This window comes from Phyllostomus discolor, chromosome 6 (genome assembly GCF_004126475.2).
Source record: "Phyllostomus discolor isolate MPI-MPIP mPhyDis1 chromosome 6, mPhyDis1.pri.v3, whole genome shotgun sequence".
Taxonomy (NCBI): Eukaryota; Metazoa; Chordata; class Mammalia; order Chiroptera; family Phyllostomidae; genus Phyllostomus; species Phyllostomus discolor.
Window position 1 is genome coordinate 155925417 of NC_040908.2, and position 16621 is coordinate 155942037.

The 16621-nt window shown below is 37.4% G+C and overlaps 1 protein-coding gene across 9 annotated transcripts in view; it reads right to left on the minus strand.

Moving 5' to 3' along the window:
- The window catches only part of CKAP5 (cytoskeleton associated protein 5), an 88231-nt gene that overhangs the window by 31222 nt on the left and 40388 nt on the right, over positions 1-16621 (minus strand). For all 9 annotated transcript variants that reach the window (XM_028516482.2, XM_028516488.2, XM_028516486.2 and 6 more), the window contains 11 exons: positions 16030-16143; positions 13429-13533; positions 10115-10204; positions 9837-10001; positions 9179-9307; positions 8462-8644; positions 7521-7634; positions 7137-7247; positions 6022-6114; positions 3587-3772; positions 2800-2894 (listed from right to left, as the gene is read on the minus strand). In XM_028516482.2, coding sequence (XP_028372283.1) covers positions 2800-2894; positions 3587-3772; positions 6022-6114; positions 7137-7247; positions 7521-7634; positions 8462-8644; positions 9179-9307; positions 9837-10001; positions 10115-10204; positions 13429-13533; positions 16030-16143 — 1385 coding nt within the window. The remainder of the gene's footprint in view (positions 1-2799; positions 2895-3586; positions 3773-6021; positions 6115-7136; positions 7248-7520; positions 7635-8461; positions 8645-9178; positions 9308-9836; positions 10002-10114; positions 10205-13428; positions 13534-16029; positions 16144-16621) is intronic.

A 16621-nucleotide genomic window follows, 5' to 3' on the forward strand; every position in this document is an offset into this window, starting at 1 on the left:
AATAACATTTAGAGTTAAAAACAAGCAAAAGTTTTATAAAGCCAGACATTTTCAACAGAGTTTTATAAAGCCAGACTCTAGAAGTGGCTTCCTTTGTATGTGTCCCAGAATCTCTCTCACCTGTTTAATTTCTACACTCATTTGAAGTGAGCTTAAAATATTACCCATATGTTAATCATTCCAAAATCCAAGGTTAACTTCTCTCCTATGAACTCCAGATTCTGATAGGCAACTGCCTTTGTAACATTTCCATTGTATGTCCAGGTGTCACCCTACATCTGCCATCAAACTCCTCATTGTCCACACCCCAACCCTAAAACCTGTTCTTCCCACGACCTTCCCTACCCCAGTGAAGAGCCACATCGTTCTTCCTGTCGCTCAGGCCACGCTCAGCTCCAGAGTCATCCTGACTCCTCTCTCTTATGCCCACTGTCCTCGTTCAGTTCTACTTTTAAACACTTCCACCTCCACAAAGAACGTCCAAGCCAGTGGAATTTCTTGACAGGATTACTCCAACAGCTTACTGAGTAACTTCCCTGCTTCTGCCCTTGATCCTCACTGTGTGTTCCAACTATCGTCAGAATAATCCCGTTACTCTTCTGCCCAAAACTTTGAACCTCCCCTCCAGTATCGGTTTCTGTTCCTTCCCTCCACCTCCACTTTCAAAGAGACCAACATTCTTAGTGCCCATATCACGCCAGGTCTAGTTCTCAGCATTTTATCTATTTTTCACAACAGTTCTATGAGGTGCCATTCTGGCATTTTACAGAAAGGCAAATTAGGTAAAAAGAGGCGCAGTCCCTTGCCCAAGGCTACACAGCTGGAAATCGGCAGGTTAGAGATATGACTCCGTGTGGGCTGGCTTCACAGACTGCCTTCTGAACCACTGCTCCCCTATCTGAAATTCTAGTTCATGGCTCTTTTGCAGCCCAGTGTCACTCCTGCTCTAAACAGGGGCTTCCAACCAGATTTCTGCTGCATAAAAATCAAAAATAAAAACAAAACAACTTAGAGGTGCTGTATTACCTGGCTTTCTCATTTTTCTCCAGTTTTACCTCCTACCACTCTCCACCAGCTCACTTATTCCACTCCAGCTGTAAGCTGAAGAACAATTACTCCTTCCTGTTTTGAAATGTGTCATATGTGCTCCTACCACAGGGCTTCTGCACTTGCTGTTTCTTGGTCTACAGAACGTTCTTCTCCCAGGCTGTCTCAGCTAACTCTCTCACATCCTGAAGGTCTCTGCTCAGATGTCAGTGTTTCAGGAAGGACTCTTGATCTACCTTATAGAAAAGAACCTCATCCCAATGACACTAAGGTGATATCACTTAACCCCTTAACCTGCTTTTTAAAGTTCCGTTGTTCTTAGACCTCCTCAAATATTTTTTTACTGTTTATTGTCATTTCCCCTTACTCAAATATAAGTGCTATGAAAACAGGAATTTTAACTTGTCTGTGATGTATTTTTAGGGCCTGGAACAAATGACTGGAATATCATAGGTAAACATCTATAGTCAATGAATAAGTGAATAAATAAAAAATCATGGATGACAGAATAAAAAGAGAAAAATATTCACCTGGCTTTTATGTCATGCCAAGAGATTAGTTTTACACCAAAGCCTATACAATTAAGAAGTTATAACAATACCCTCAACTATGCGAGGGCACCACAGATACTGACATGACATTTCTTTGCTTGAACAACACTTGAATGAGAATTTCTAAAGCAGTATTTCTTTGCTTGGTAGAATTCAGAACTGTTTTGCAATGTATTAAGAGGCATGCTGTAAAAAGCAACATGACACAGAAAAAGGCAACATAATAGAGCAATTACAATATTCTTTCTTGGAACTAGACTGCCTATGTTTAAATCTTGGTTTTGTCATTTCCTAGCTGTGACTTAGACAGATTACTTAAGCTTTCTGTGCCTTAGTTTTTTTTATTTATAAGAGAGATAACAACAAAATATATATATTTGTGTGTGTGTGTGTGTGTGTGTGTATAAAAGATAACCTCACATGGCTTCTATGATGATTGAATCAAATAAATTATTTAGAAAATGCCCAATGTAAAGTAAGCTCTATAAAATTTTTGTTAAATGAAATCAATGTGTTCAATATGCAAATAAATTTGGGAAAACATCAAGTTAAACAAGCTTCTCTATTGAATGACTTCTGAGAGTTTTTATTTCACCAGTGTGCACTAGAGGTCTCTAAGCACTAGACGTCTCGAAACACATATGATTATATGTACTGACTTGCAAATGTATTTGATTAGCAGTCCTAGGAAGTGGCCTTTCTGTGGGACAGTTATTAACACTCAAGGAAATATAACTTAGAGAATGTTAGTGAAGATCAAAATGCAGGTGCACAAGCCAATATAGGCAGTCCCCAACTTATGATGGTTCAACTTAGGATTTTGTGACTTTACAATGGCGTGGAGATACACATACTATATTCCATGAGACAGTCAACACTTGGGATGACTTTGCCCCACCGTAGGCTAATGTAAGTGCTCTGAGCATGTGTAAGGTAGTGTATGCTAAGCTATGATGTTCAGTGGGCTGGGTGTATTAAATGCATTTTCGACTTAGGATATTTTCAACTTACAATGGATTTACTGGAATGTAACCCCATCATAAGTCAACGAGCATCTGTATAGACATCTGAGGAACAAGTGTAGTTTTGTTTTATACAAGCTCTGGCTTCTCAGAATTAAGCAGAGATAGCTAAAACAAATATAATCACCAGATAGAGACTGGCAAAACAATTATTTTGTATTGGATTTTTTCTGACTTACCCAGAAAAACCAAATTCTTTTATTGCATTTGATAGCCAATTCAGAGTTTCTGATTGATTCTTGGGATTCTTCTGGGAGAAAGCCATTGACATAACCTACAGCAGAAGAAAAACAAAACAAAACCATAGATCTGTGTTTTCTCTTCATATTTCTCATAGAAATACGGCTCATGTTAAGGCAGAAGTGGATGAAACATGATTTTTCTGATGCTAAAGCAACTGCAAGAATGACTAGGAATAAAATACTTAACCTATATTAAGAAAATGATGTGACAGTAGTATTAAAGTATTTTGTTTATAACTTTTCATTAGTGATCACTCTGGATTGTATCTTAAGATAAAATTACTCCCATCTTTAATAATATAGCAGCATCTTTAGAATATTCTTTAAAAAATTATTTATTTACTTATTTTTAGACAGAGGGGAAGGGCAGGGGAAAGAGAGGAAGAAAAACATCAACGTGTGGTTGCTTCTTGCACACCCTGCACCAGGGACCTGGACTGTAAACTCAGGCATGTGCCCTGACTGGGAATAGAACCAGTGACTCTTTGGTTCGCAGGCTGGTGCTCAATCCACTGAGCCACACCAGCCAGGGTTTTAATACAATATATTTGACTAAGATAAAGTTTAATTATCATGCAATAATGTATTATTAATGGTAAAATAAAAACACAGTATCAACAGCTTTACTTGAGAAGAACCAAGCTTAATTAGTAACTTTAAAATTGAAAACAAAAACAAACAAAAAAACTAGGAAAACTTGGGGAAAGAGAGCTGTGTCACCAACCTGTTCAGCTGTCCATGGCAACATACAAGCCTCAGCTATCGCTGTCATAGCTTCTTTTGCATTGTTCCCACATTTCACGTCTCCGATCTTGTCTACAAGGCCATCCAAGACAATCTGAGCTGAAGTTTTGGAAAAATTTCCCTTCTGGGCAATTAAAGCAACTATATGAAGCTTCATCTGCATCACCTGAACAAGGATAAAATTATAAATAAGTCAAAGATAATTATTTATGTACTTATTTTTTTTAAAGATTTTTTTTTTATTTTTAGAGAGGGGAAGGGAGGGAGAGAGAGCAGGAGAGAAACATCATGTGGGAGAGTACCTCTCTAACGTCCCAAATAGGGGACCTAGCCTGAAAACCAGACACATGCCTGTCCAAGAATTGAACCTGTGGCCTCTCGGTTTGTGGGACAACCCCTGACCCACTTGAGCCATACCAATCAGGGCTGTACTTATTTTTTATAGCAGCCTGAAGATGTAATACAGTCAAGGACAGCTGAGAACATGACCAAACTAGAATCAGAATTTTAAACAAAGAAGCAAAATAATTTTTATCCTTTATTGTTATCAATTAAAGTAGCTAAGTAACAGGTAAGAGAAAAAAACAAATCACACAATGCTTTAAAATATTAGCAGTGGTACCACACGAGAATTTCATGAGTTGAAAAATTTAATTTTTATACTCTCCTTATATAATGACTTCCACCCAGTATTGAATGCACATCTTCCAATGAATGACTACACTAACTGCAGGACTCAAGACTTCCTCACAGAGCTGCTCACAAAAGAACTTCAACCCTCTTGCACACGCTCACAACAGAATCTGAGAGATTTACAGAACTTGTAGATTTTTAAGAGGAAGAAAGAAGCTTAGAAAACAATGTAAAGATACTGATGTAATTGACAGCAGATGTCATTCTGAGACCCTTTTGCCCATAAATATTCCCCTTTGTTCTGTTTGAATATTTAATTAATAAATGTTGGCAAAGACATAGAGAAACTAGAGTTCTCTTTGCATTGCTGGTGTGAATATAAAATGGTACAACAACTTTGAAAACAGTGTGGCAATTCTTCAAAAAAGTTAAACATGGAGTTACCATACGACCCAGCAATTCAACGTTTAGGTACATATCCAAGAGAATTTCAAATGTATTCACATAGAGACGTGCACTAATGCTCATGGCAGCATTATTCACAACAGCCAAAAAGTGAAAACAATGAAAATGCACCTTGACTGGTAAATGGGTAAATAAAATGTTGTATACCCATACAATGGAGTATTATTTAGCAATAAAATAGAATGTAGAGTTGATAGATGCTACAATATGAACAGTAAAAATATCACGCAAAGTAAAAAGTAGACACAAAAAAGGTTACATTTTGTATCATTCTACTTACAGGAAATGTCCAGGAGAAGTATTCCACAGAGATGAAAAGTAGATAATAGCTGCCAGGGACTGGCGGGGGTTGGGGATTTGGGAAGGAACAGAGAGTGACTACTCATGGGTACGGTGTTTCTTTCTGGGGTGATGAAAATATCCTAAAATTATATAGAGGTAGGAGTTGCAGCACTATGTGAATATACTAACAAGTGCTGCATTGTATACTTTAAAACGGTGAGTTTTATGCTCTCAATAAAGCTATTATAAAGGAGAAAGTATATAAAACTACCCCACATTACAGATCTAACACACAGGAGGGTATCAGCTGAAACCAGGTGTGCTTCCTTCGCCTACGTGAGCGCTGCACAGAGCGGGGTGTTAAACGTGGTGTGAGGGAAGAGGGCAGCCCGAGAGCCTTTGGCGTGGAGAGACTTCCTGGAGCCCGTACAGCGAACGGGCACTGCAGAGCAGTGCTAAGGGGACACGGTGAGAGGGGGCTGAGGATCCCACGGAGAGAGCAACAGGTGGCAGAAGAGAAGCAAAAGAGAGACTAGCAGGATGCCAAGTACAGACTTGAAACATTTAAAAAAGATTGTTTTACATGAAGTCTATGTATATCTGGGAGAAGGAAACTCTTCTCCTGTTTTCCTTCCTGTATCACTTCCCTGACACCTACTTTTTAGACTAAATAACAGCACTGCTGAATTTCATCTCTGTTACCAGTTAATTAAACAGACTGTGGTAATTTTTCACTGACAATTTAAAGACTGCATTTATTTTTTATCCAAACAAATAAGAAAGCTATCTCACTGTTTATCCCTCCTTTGAATATGTAAAGATTAGAGGACTTCTAGGCCTAAATAATGAGGAGAAAACGCATATACATAGACAAACAATACACATTTATTCACTTAAAATTAGGTGACATTTCTGACTCATTAAAAAATAAAAAGCTAAAAATCATTACCAAAACTATACCTCTCTATTGCTCCATACAAAGATGTAACGGAAATTACTTTAATACAAAACATTAAATCTCCAGTTAAAAAATACCTGAAAATTAGTTTCTTTCCATCCAGGTTTCTTGGCCAGCATCCTCACTAATGCCTGGCATGGCATTTCAGTTCGGTCCATTAGTTCAACAGCCTTGAAGTAAAACCGGAAAATAAGAGTTAAGGGGTAATGAGTAGTTCCAAGGAACAGTATATAACGAAATGGGAATGGAAATGAAGAGGGACCTTAAATAGTTTCTATTATAATGCTTTGTTTCTTAAGTTGGATGTTTAGTATATGTTTGTTATGGTAAAACCACTGAAACTTTTTTTTCACATTTTAGGAATTCACAATTTGCTCCAAGGAAAGTAATGGTAACATAGGGTTTTGGGTTTTTTTTCCCTTTCATTTGCTGGTGGGACTCAGACATCTGTATTGTTTTTATGGCTCCCTGGGATTACACTGTACAGCCAAGATTGGTAACATAGTTTTCATTTGCCTAGTGTGTGGCAGAAACTGCTTAATATTTTGACTTATTTTTCTTAAAAACACAGAAAAGCAAGGTAGGTTAGAAGTGGTTAACTATTAAATTTCAAAGATGCACAAATTCAGGTGTAAACGCAACATGTGGCAGATGCTGGACTGGCAGCCAGGTTTCCCGCTTCATTCCCAATGCTCTTTCAGTTTCCCCGCGCCCTCCTCATCAGAGTCACGGACAGTGCGCCAGGGTGAACTACCACGCTCCTTCCCGACACACATCTTTGAGAGGAGCTTCTCGCACCACGTGATAATATCTGTTCTCCAAGAATCATGACGAAACAGAAATGGATGACAGGGTGGTTTAAGTGGAGAGATCTGTTTGTCTGCTAGTATTAAAAAACAAATACTGTACCATAATATGAAAATTCATCTAAACCTTATAATTCAGAATCAACCTAATTTTCTTGGGTAAGTACTAAGTTATGAAATTACAGAAACCATAGGAAGCAGATGTTGAGAGATAAACACTACACAACTAAGAAACAAACAAAACAACCCCACCTCAGTTTTAGGTAACACCCCAAAACACGTTCACTTATAAAACACAGCAATAGGACAGGTTTTCCATTTTTAGTTTCATCACTTCTAATAAAATGTAATTTTCTTTCACTCTCAACTCATCCTTCTGCGCCCACCTTTTGGAACTCTTCCATACAGGCCAGTCTTTCCTTCCAGTTACTGCTGTCTAGAAGTTGTATACACGTAGCAGGAAGGACGGCGGAAGCTTTTTCTTCACATACTTCAATCTGAAAGATACAAACACATTAAAGTTAAAAACTGCCTAAGGAAACAGACAGCAAGAATGTAAAAATACAAGAACATCCTACAGGCATGCTACAGTATCCGAGGTTTCGATTTTTGTACCATAAAGGGGAAGTTTGTCTAAGGCAGTTTCAAGAAGCTACACAATATGAAATAACTGTATGCTGTAGAATGCAGGAAAGGAAGAACTTAAGTCTTCTCACAGATACTGACTTTCTACGGCTTTATGAATCTGAGACACGTTGTGTAATACTGACCGAGAGCTCAGGCTCCACTATTTCTTTGATCTCCAATCCCTTCTTGTTCTTGGTTCCAGCGCTCCCTGCACCTCCCGGTGCACTTGGTTTCCCCTTCTTAGGTGGTCCGCCAGCCTACAAGCAATTGAAACAACAATCACACCACTCAAGGATTCAGAAGGTCGATTCTTAAACTTTTGTGGGTCAGAGACTTCTTGGAAATTTTTCTGAAATGAGGGATCACTGTAACTGTGTATAGTGGCTTCTTGTGGTGCTCATTTTGCAACACACACAACTATCAAGTCACTGTGTTACACAAAAACTAATACAGTGTGGTATGTGAACCATATCTCAATCAAAACTTTTTTTAAAAATGAGGGAGAACCGAACCAACAACAACAACAGGCATATTTTTAGTGCCCACAGAATTTAGCTGTTTCAAAGGCAGGCAGACCGTCTGAAGACCATTCTTGCGGGAAACTGTAGGCCCCATCTTAAGAACTTAGAAGAGTCCCCAAGACAAAAGTTCACTTAAAGGAGCGCAGCATTTGCCCCAGGCACTTCAGCCTCTTCTACGCTGTACAAAGGTAACGAGACCTGCACTGGTGGGAGGCTCAGTGATGCAACTCAGCAGCACGATTAGCAAAATGACGAAGGTGATATTATTTATGTTAAGTGCCTTGCCACATTTTATTTCATTATTTAATGATACTTTCTGATCCCTTAAAATGCACTCATGTACTTCCATTACCATTTTTATCTCTATTAAAGTCTCAAATAACCAAATGTATTGTTGGAATACTCTGCCTTCATGAACAGATGTTCTGCTGTATTTTGAATGTGGTAATGAATTCATTTCTCAAATGAAATCATACTGGAAGGACAACCATTAACCTGAGATTCAGACCCTACCTTAAATAAATTCTAATTTTTAAACCATATTTTCTAAGTCATCTATTAACCTTAGTAGCAGGGGCCTTTTTTAAGGGTCCTGGTTTGGGTACTGAAACGTCTTTCATGTCCTTATCTCCTGCGGCCCCTGAAGAAGCAGTCCTTCCAGGAACAGGCTTCAATTCCTTCTTTTCAGCTGCCAGTCCAGCTTTCTTACCATGCGCCAGCTCTACCTTTTCTGAACATTCTTTGATCTGGAGAATGAAATTGAGATGAACATCATCAAGCCCAACTTTGAAACACAATCACTACTTTACTATGTAATAGATCATTTAAACCACAACTATATGAGAATTCAGAGAGAAAAGTTTCCTTTTCCACAAAGATAAATTACGTGGACTTTACCTTTTTATTTCCATACGAATTAGAATTGCAATAACCACAATTTGAGAGAAGACATTCATATTTAGAAAGGTAATTTTCCAGATATTAGAAAAATTTTATCTTAAAACATTGTTTTCACCTTTACAGGTTATGGTCACTAAGCTTTATTTTGTCTGTTATAATTTGAAAGGTATTTCTACTAATATGATAACTGCAGCTTGGAATGAAATTTAAATCTTCAAAAGCTGTGTTTTCAAACTCTAGGTCTGAATCACCAGTGGCAATAAAATAAATTTCACAATCGGTATCAGTATTTCTGTCTTAATAAAACAGAACAGACAAAATTGAAAATAAAGCCATAATGCATTGTTGTCCAATTTCATTATAGTCTATTACTGACTCACCTTGTCAAGCTTAAGTTTGTCCACATCAACTAAGAACGGGTTTACTGCTTTTTCACCAACCACCTTCAAAGCTGTACCCAATGCTTCAAATGCAGCATCTCTGACTTCAGAAGCAGAATCGCTGATGTGCTATAGTCCGGAAGTAAACAAAATGATCTCAATACAAGGTACTCTAGGCATTACTGATTTTAAGTCACACTAATGGTTGTTAGATAACAGTTTGTCTTTTATGATTCATTGAAGCTAAGTAAGGCTTTTCTTTTGTCAGTTTTCAGTTATTCTGTCACAAATTCTGCTTGGCTTAAGGGAACCTCTGATATCTATTCAGCATGTAAGTGTTTCCTTTTCCTTCTACCCTCCATCTAAAGTGCCTCACATTCAAATAATCTTCAAATACTCCAAACTGTATGCCTGTGCTTGGCTAGATCCAGCTGAACGCCAGTAAATGGGCCAAGTAAGAAAATGTTTAGCAATTAGTGGAACTTGTGCTTCAAGGAGAGGAACACAACCATATAAGAATTTGGATTCAGTTTCCAAAGCTTCTCAAAACATTGTAATACACAGTCTGAGAGTCAAATAGTCACTGCACACAATTAGCAGGGAAAAAAAATCTTTCCTAGATATAAAATATTCCCCCAATTTCAAAGACAGTCTATACCTTAAGTAGAGCTGCACAAAAGGGCTTCAGCAAGCTCTTAGGTAGGGTAGCAGCAGTGCAGTGGCGGAAGCTTCTTGCAATAAAAAGCGATGTCTGCTGCTTGATGGTTGGATTTTTATTATCCATTACTGCTAAAACATCCTCACTGATGTTCTGGAGAGTGGTCTGTAGAAAGAAAATGTGGTCAGTGAGCTTTTCTCAACTATAGAGAACAATCAAAATGTTGCATTAACAAAATACCACACAGACAAGAGCCCAAGCACGTGTTGTCAGCTTACGGTAAGGAAGATTGCATCGATTGCCTCCTGCAGGGCTTGCACTACTTGAGGCTTCTTCTCTTTGAACTTTTCCAAAATGGTTGGCACAACCTATAAAAATGAGCAGATAGAATAGTATCTGGCAACAAAAAGGAATGATGTACTGATAACATATTATAGCGTGGATGAACCTTGAAAGCATTATGCAAAGTCTAAGAAGCCAGTCACAAAGGGTCACATATGTATGATTCCATTTGTATGACATGCCGAATCCATAGAGACAGAGTAGATTAGTGGTTGCCAGGGTCTAGGGGTAGGGAAGGATGGGGAGTGACTGATAATGGGCATAGGGTTTCATTTTGGGGTGATAAAATGTTCTGGAATTAGATAGTGGTAATGGTTAATAATGATTACACAGACTTATGTGTGTGTGTATGTGTGTGTGTGTGTGTGTGTGTGTGTGTATACACTAAAACCACTGAATTATACACTTTAAAAAGAGGGTGAATTTTATAGTATGTAAGTTGTATCTCAAAAAGCTGTTATTAAAATAATGTTTGGCACCAAAACAAAGAAAGTGAATAAGTTGGGTTAAAAAAAGTCATTTTGTGGCCCTGGCTGGTGTAGCTCAGTGGATTGAGTGCGGGCTGTGAACCAAAGTGTCGCAGGTTCGATTCCCAGTCAGGATACATGTCTGGGTTGCAGGCCATGACCCCCAGCAACTGCACATTGATGTCCCTCCCTCCCTCTCTCTCTCTCTCTCTTTCTCTCTCCTTCCCTCTCTAAAAAATAAATAAATAAAATCTTTAAAAAAAAAAGTCATTTTGTTTTCTGAAGGGCATGAGAATCTTACGTTAGAACAGTTAAGGGGTCCAATTCCATAACACCATAGCAGTGCATCTCAACCTTTTTTAGCATCTACACCTTACATGCTACCATGAAACTATTTTGATCAGTAACATCTCTTATTAACAACATAATTCTCAACTAGGTAGATTGACAGGTATAGTATATAATTCTTCATCCCCACCCAAGATTCTGATATGTCATGCTGGACTAGGCTGTCTGCTGCCCCTTCACTAGACTAAAGAAAAAAAAATATCAGAAATTGCAGCAATTTTGATCAGAATTACATCCTTTTATTCAAGTGCTCAGTTTAGACGAGTAAAGGTGGAATTTCTATATTTCTTGTATCTTATAAACTATCACTAATTCACTAAATATTTAGTGAATACCTAACGCACCTATTGAATATCAGGCACTGTGCTAGCAGGCAAATTAGACTTGTTTTTAAGGTCCAAAAGATATAGACAAAGCTTAATGGCATCCAAAATAATTTTTTTTCAAGATTTCACAGAAGTGATACACAGTATAAAGAGTATGGTTTCCATGAAGAAATATAAAAAACTTTTTAATACTAGTAGTTATAAACTTAAAAATCAAGGTATTTCAGTGGTTATAAAGCTAAAGTTCAGTTATATATATATTGCCAAAAAGACAGTTTATAAATAGCTAAAGAAAATAAAGCTAAACCATTAACATGCTTGTTATCAAACACTGTATACGATATAATTTTAAGGAGGGGGCAGGGAATCACCAAACTACAAAGTACGAGAGACATTCTTTAAGTTGCACAACAAAATATCACAAAGTCAGAATCAGAACTCAACTAGAGGGCCAGGGCATCATTCAACTATAATTTAGTAAATTAAAATGTATTTAAAAAACTGTTTGCTAGCTTGAATAGTTATTCCTAATACAAAAGTATAAAATATTCTAACGAGTAACAAAAAATTGACCAAAAGCTAATTAGCACACTGCTACCATATACACAGATATTATATAATATATTGATTGCTATAAAATATTAATTAGCCCTGGCTGGTGTGGCTCAGTGGACTGAGTGCCAGCCTGAAAACCGAAAGGTCGCCACTTCAATTTTCCCAGTCAGGGCGCATGCCTGGGTTGTGGGCCAGGTCCCCAGTTGGGGTGTATAGGAGGCAACTGATCAATGTATCTCTTGCATTGTCAATGTTTCTTTCCCTCTCTTTCTCTCTTCCTTCCCCTCTCTCTAAAAATAAAGAAATAAAATCTTCAAAAAAAGAGAGAGGAGATTTAAAAAGTGTATTAATTATAATTTTACTTCAGTTTATGATTTATGTGTCTAAGGCTTTTTAAAAAAGCTTTTTATTTATTTATTTTTAGAGAGGGGAAAGGAGAGAGAAAGAGGGGTAGAGAAATAGCGATGTGCGAGAAAAACATTTATTGGTTGCCTTCCATACACCCCCAATCAGGGACCTGGCCCACAGTCTAGGCATGTGCCCTGACTGGGAATCAAACTGGCGATCTTTTGGTCTACAGCAAGATGCCTGTCCCATTGAGCTACACTAGTAAGGGCTAAGGCTTTTTTTGGACCTTTATTTTTATTTCCTGGTAACAAGCTAGTCATGATTTATTTTTATTTGGTACCATCCTCTTTTTTCCAGCTAAGTTCTCTGAAATTATTTTTAATGTTATGAGTTAGCAAGCTCCAAATACCATAACTAAGTGAGGCTAGATGTTAGCTTCACAATATAAAACCGACACATGGTTATGGACCATTAGGAGACTCTTATGTTCATCTAGGGAATCAAATGATCAAGTGGTGAGCAAGTTAAACTTTAGAATTCAATACAATTTTCAGATGCTGAATCATTCTAAATAATTCATATTTAGAGGCCAAATGACAGATGCCAGTTAAACATCTCAATTTATTAAAACTATTACCAAACTTGACTGCTTCCAAATTTACACAAATAGTGTATTCAACAAATGTCTCTAGTGAGACTTTCTTAGAATAAATTAAACTGATATATCATGAACAGTGTAACTTATATAAAATGTCTCAAGTATATGAGTAAATTATTTTTCAAATAGGAAAACACTATACAATGCATTTTATATGTTAATTTCACTTCTTGTTTTATATTGTTTTTTCTACGCTCATTTTTGCTCTGTCCTGGATATCCTAAGTTTTAAGCTCATCCTGTTATACTATATGTAATGCTGTAGGAACAAAGCAAGATATTAATCAATAAGTAATAAGCAAATCAACTCAACTAAGTACTTTAGGCCAAGTGCCTGATTTTCTACATAAAGCTAATGATTTTAGTTATAAATGACATCTTCATTGAAATGTTATGAGGAGTTATGTTCAATATTAATAAAACTCAGTGAGAAATGTACTTTACTCAGTATATAAAGATCTATGCCAAAGAGCTGTTTTAAAGTTTAGAGCAAACTAGCCTGACGTTCTTGATAATGTTGTTTATTTGTCCTTAAGAAGTATTACTTACGTGTCCTGCATATTGTCCAAATTTCTTCCTTAGTCCAACAGCCAGGCCAGTAAGACATTTTGCTGCCAAAGCCACCAACATGACATTGGTGTCCTTTCCAACGACCTATAAAAAGGAAAACAAAACAGTCACAGCCCTGTAGAAGGAAACTGAAAACTTCCTCTTAAAAGAATTCTAAAGCTATTATGTTAATAGATAGCCAATTACATTCCTTACAAAAGAAGAGATTCTTCTTCGACAATATTAAACTTGGGAGCTTCCTTTCAGTATGTTTAGTCTCCTATCTTGAGGTTTTATCAATAAAAATATATAGAAAACCACAACCTCCAGCTGCTAACTCTCCATCAATGGTAGTCTGGGCTGTCAGAGGAGGAGGTGACTATGACAATGGCAGAGAAGCCGGAGGCCTGCTGACTTTGCTCTGGGGCAGGGAAAGCTAAGATGATGTTTCTCTGGAAGACCCCACAGGGCAGCAGCCCTAACTTTTATACCCCAGGAGCACCAGCAGAAACTGCTATAGGCACCATCAAGAAGTCCAGGCAGATTCTAAATTGCAAGCACCATCGCAGCCTTTCCTCTGAGGGAGCTTCTGGCTTCGCAGCTGCCATTTTAATTACCCAACGATCATCAAGCTTGCATTTAGAGCCTCTTGGCAGAGTTTCCTCCCCCACTGTTTGTACTACCACCCTCTTGTACTGTACCCCAAAGAGCCTAGCACGTCCCAAAACTCACAGGTAGTAGCTGTTCCTGCCTCCTTTCTTGCTAAGATTTTACTGTGCTATATTGCCCAAGTCAGCTGGTGTTAAAAAGCTGCTTTACTTTTAAGTGCTCCAAACTCTTGTTTTTTCACTCTTTTCCTACGTAGAGGTAATGCTTTCACTTTTTTTGGATTTTATATAGTCCCTAAGATCTGGCATTCCCTAAGCAGAATGCTTCATTCCCAATTCTCCAAATTAAACAATCTGTGATGTACAGCATGCAAGGAAGTTCTAACTGGCACCTGCAGGTACTCCCTAAGTGCTGAGGAGTAAGGATTAAGAAGAGGCTTACATTTATTAAAAACTAATCAGATGACAATTTTATAGGTGTTTTAGAATCCTTATTTCATTTAATATTCACCCAAATCCTATAAAGTAGGTACTATTATTAGTTCAATTTTGTAGATTTCAAAAATTAAATTACAGATGAACTTTCTCAAGGTCACAGGTAGCAAATAGTAATGCTCCAGTTCAAACCCAGTCTGTTCTGGTGGCAAAGCTCTTGCTCTCTTACCCGCAGCCTTTCCTGGTCACTAGCAGGTGAGCACAGAGCCCTGAAAAGTCCGAGTGGCCTGATGTGCACAATGCCCACTGAGACTGAACACAGCAACACTGCATCCTTCCTTCAGCTCCTGTACGCTAAACACATATCTTTTTCATGGTCTACTTAGTGCTATGGCTGCTGCTGCTGCTTCTTCTTCTTTTTTTTTTTTTTTTTTTTTGCATTTTGGTGCTTTTTGTACATTCTTTCACTGTTTAGAATGGCCCCTAAGCGTAGTGCTGAAGTTCTGTCCAGCATTCCTAAGCACAAGAAGGCTGCGATGTGTCTCACACAGAAATTCTGTGTGTTAGATAAGCTTTGCTCAGGCACGAGCTATAGGGCAGCTGGTTATGAGTTCAATGTTAATGAATCAATAATTTATATTACATAAGATATCTTCAAAAAGAATAAAACACAGTTATGCATTGTTTTATATATCAGCTAATGAAAATGCTATGATCAAAGGGTCTCAGGACCCTAACCCTGTATTTCCCCTAGGAATAATGGCTTAGCATTCACTAATTCAGTGTTTATGGTAATTTTATAGAATATAACTACCAGGAATAAAGAGAATTACTGTACTTACATGGGTCTATAATTAAAGGTTAACCTCCTCCCTCTACCATTTTAATCCTCTGTAATTTCAGGCCGAGGAAATAACAAAGTTTTCAGCCTTGCTATACTCAAGACAAGCTCTTCAGTTTGTCCTTAAGCTCTACAACTACATCCACAGTGTCTGATCTATACTTTCAGATTTTATGAAATGCCACTATATTAAAAAATATCCCCTAGCAGCAACTTGATTGAAGGAATCTAAGCAATACTGAAGGAATATTTTCTAAAAATACTTTTCTTACTTGCCTACTCTATAGTTAACCACATGCCCCACATCCTTTTCTTTACATGCTGATACAATATAGTGTGGCATCCTTTGCTATCTAACAAAAAAAGTCTTTATTATTTAATAGCTGTCACGTTAAATGGAGCCAACTTAAACAGTTCATCTGACAGAATTATAAAACTGGAGTAGTTGGGTCTGGATCAGCAAGATCGTCTTTTTCTTGAGGTTTGTACATGCTACTAAATAGCATACTTAAAGTCAGACTGAAAACTACTCCCTCCAAAATAATCTAGGACAATAATTTTAACCAGTACTTCAAAAATGAATGCCTATGATTTAAAAACCATCAATAGTGTTCCTTAAATGGCAATGTTGCTGTGATAAAAAGGATGACCAATAAAGAGAAATTCAATGGCCTTAACTGTTGCTGGGATACCAGCGTGGAAACTCCGCACATTTACCTTCTTTAATGCTTTTACTAAATCCGCGTAATCGCCTGCTTCCAATTTGGGGTTTTTCACTAGCACTTCAACAGCCTCCAGGGCTTCTTTTCTCTCTTGCCATTTTTTTGCCTCCTGCAGGACACAGTATGAATCATTTGTAGAACAGAAAATAAGAGAGCAAAATAAGAGTCTATTTCTTTCATACTACTAATTCAAAGATATTTTTTGTTTTCAGAAACTTTTTCTAAAGCTAGTTAAAAAAACTGCAAAATTGTACAGCTGATCAGAATGTTTTGTTCATATAAATAAATTTGTCTTAGTATATAAAAAGTCATACCATTTCATAACACTAAATGCGATAGTAAGTAAACAGAATAAGATGCCATAGTCTTTTCCTTCCATTCTCTAGGCAAATGTTGGTAAGCATGTATCAAACAGCAAACATTTATAAAAAGCATTTCTAGTATATCTGACAATGGGACAACTATAGGAGAATGGAACAGGACCAGAAAAGAACAAGTCACATAACCAACAACCAAAACTGTTCTAATCCTGAAGATTAATTTTCCAGAATGAGAATAAAATGTGAAACCTTTTGTTTTATGTCCAT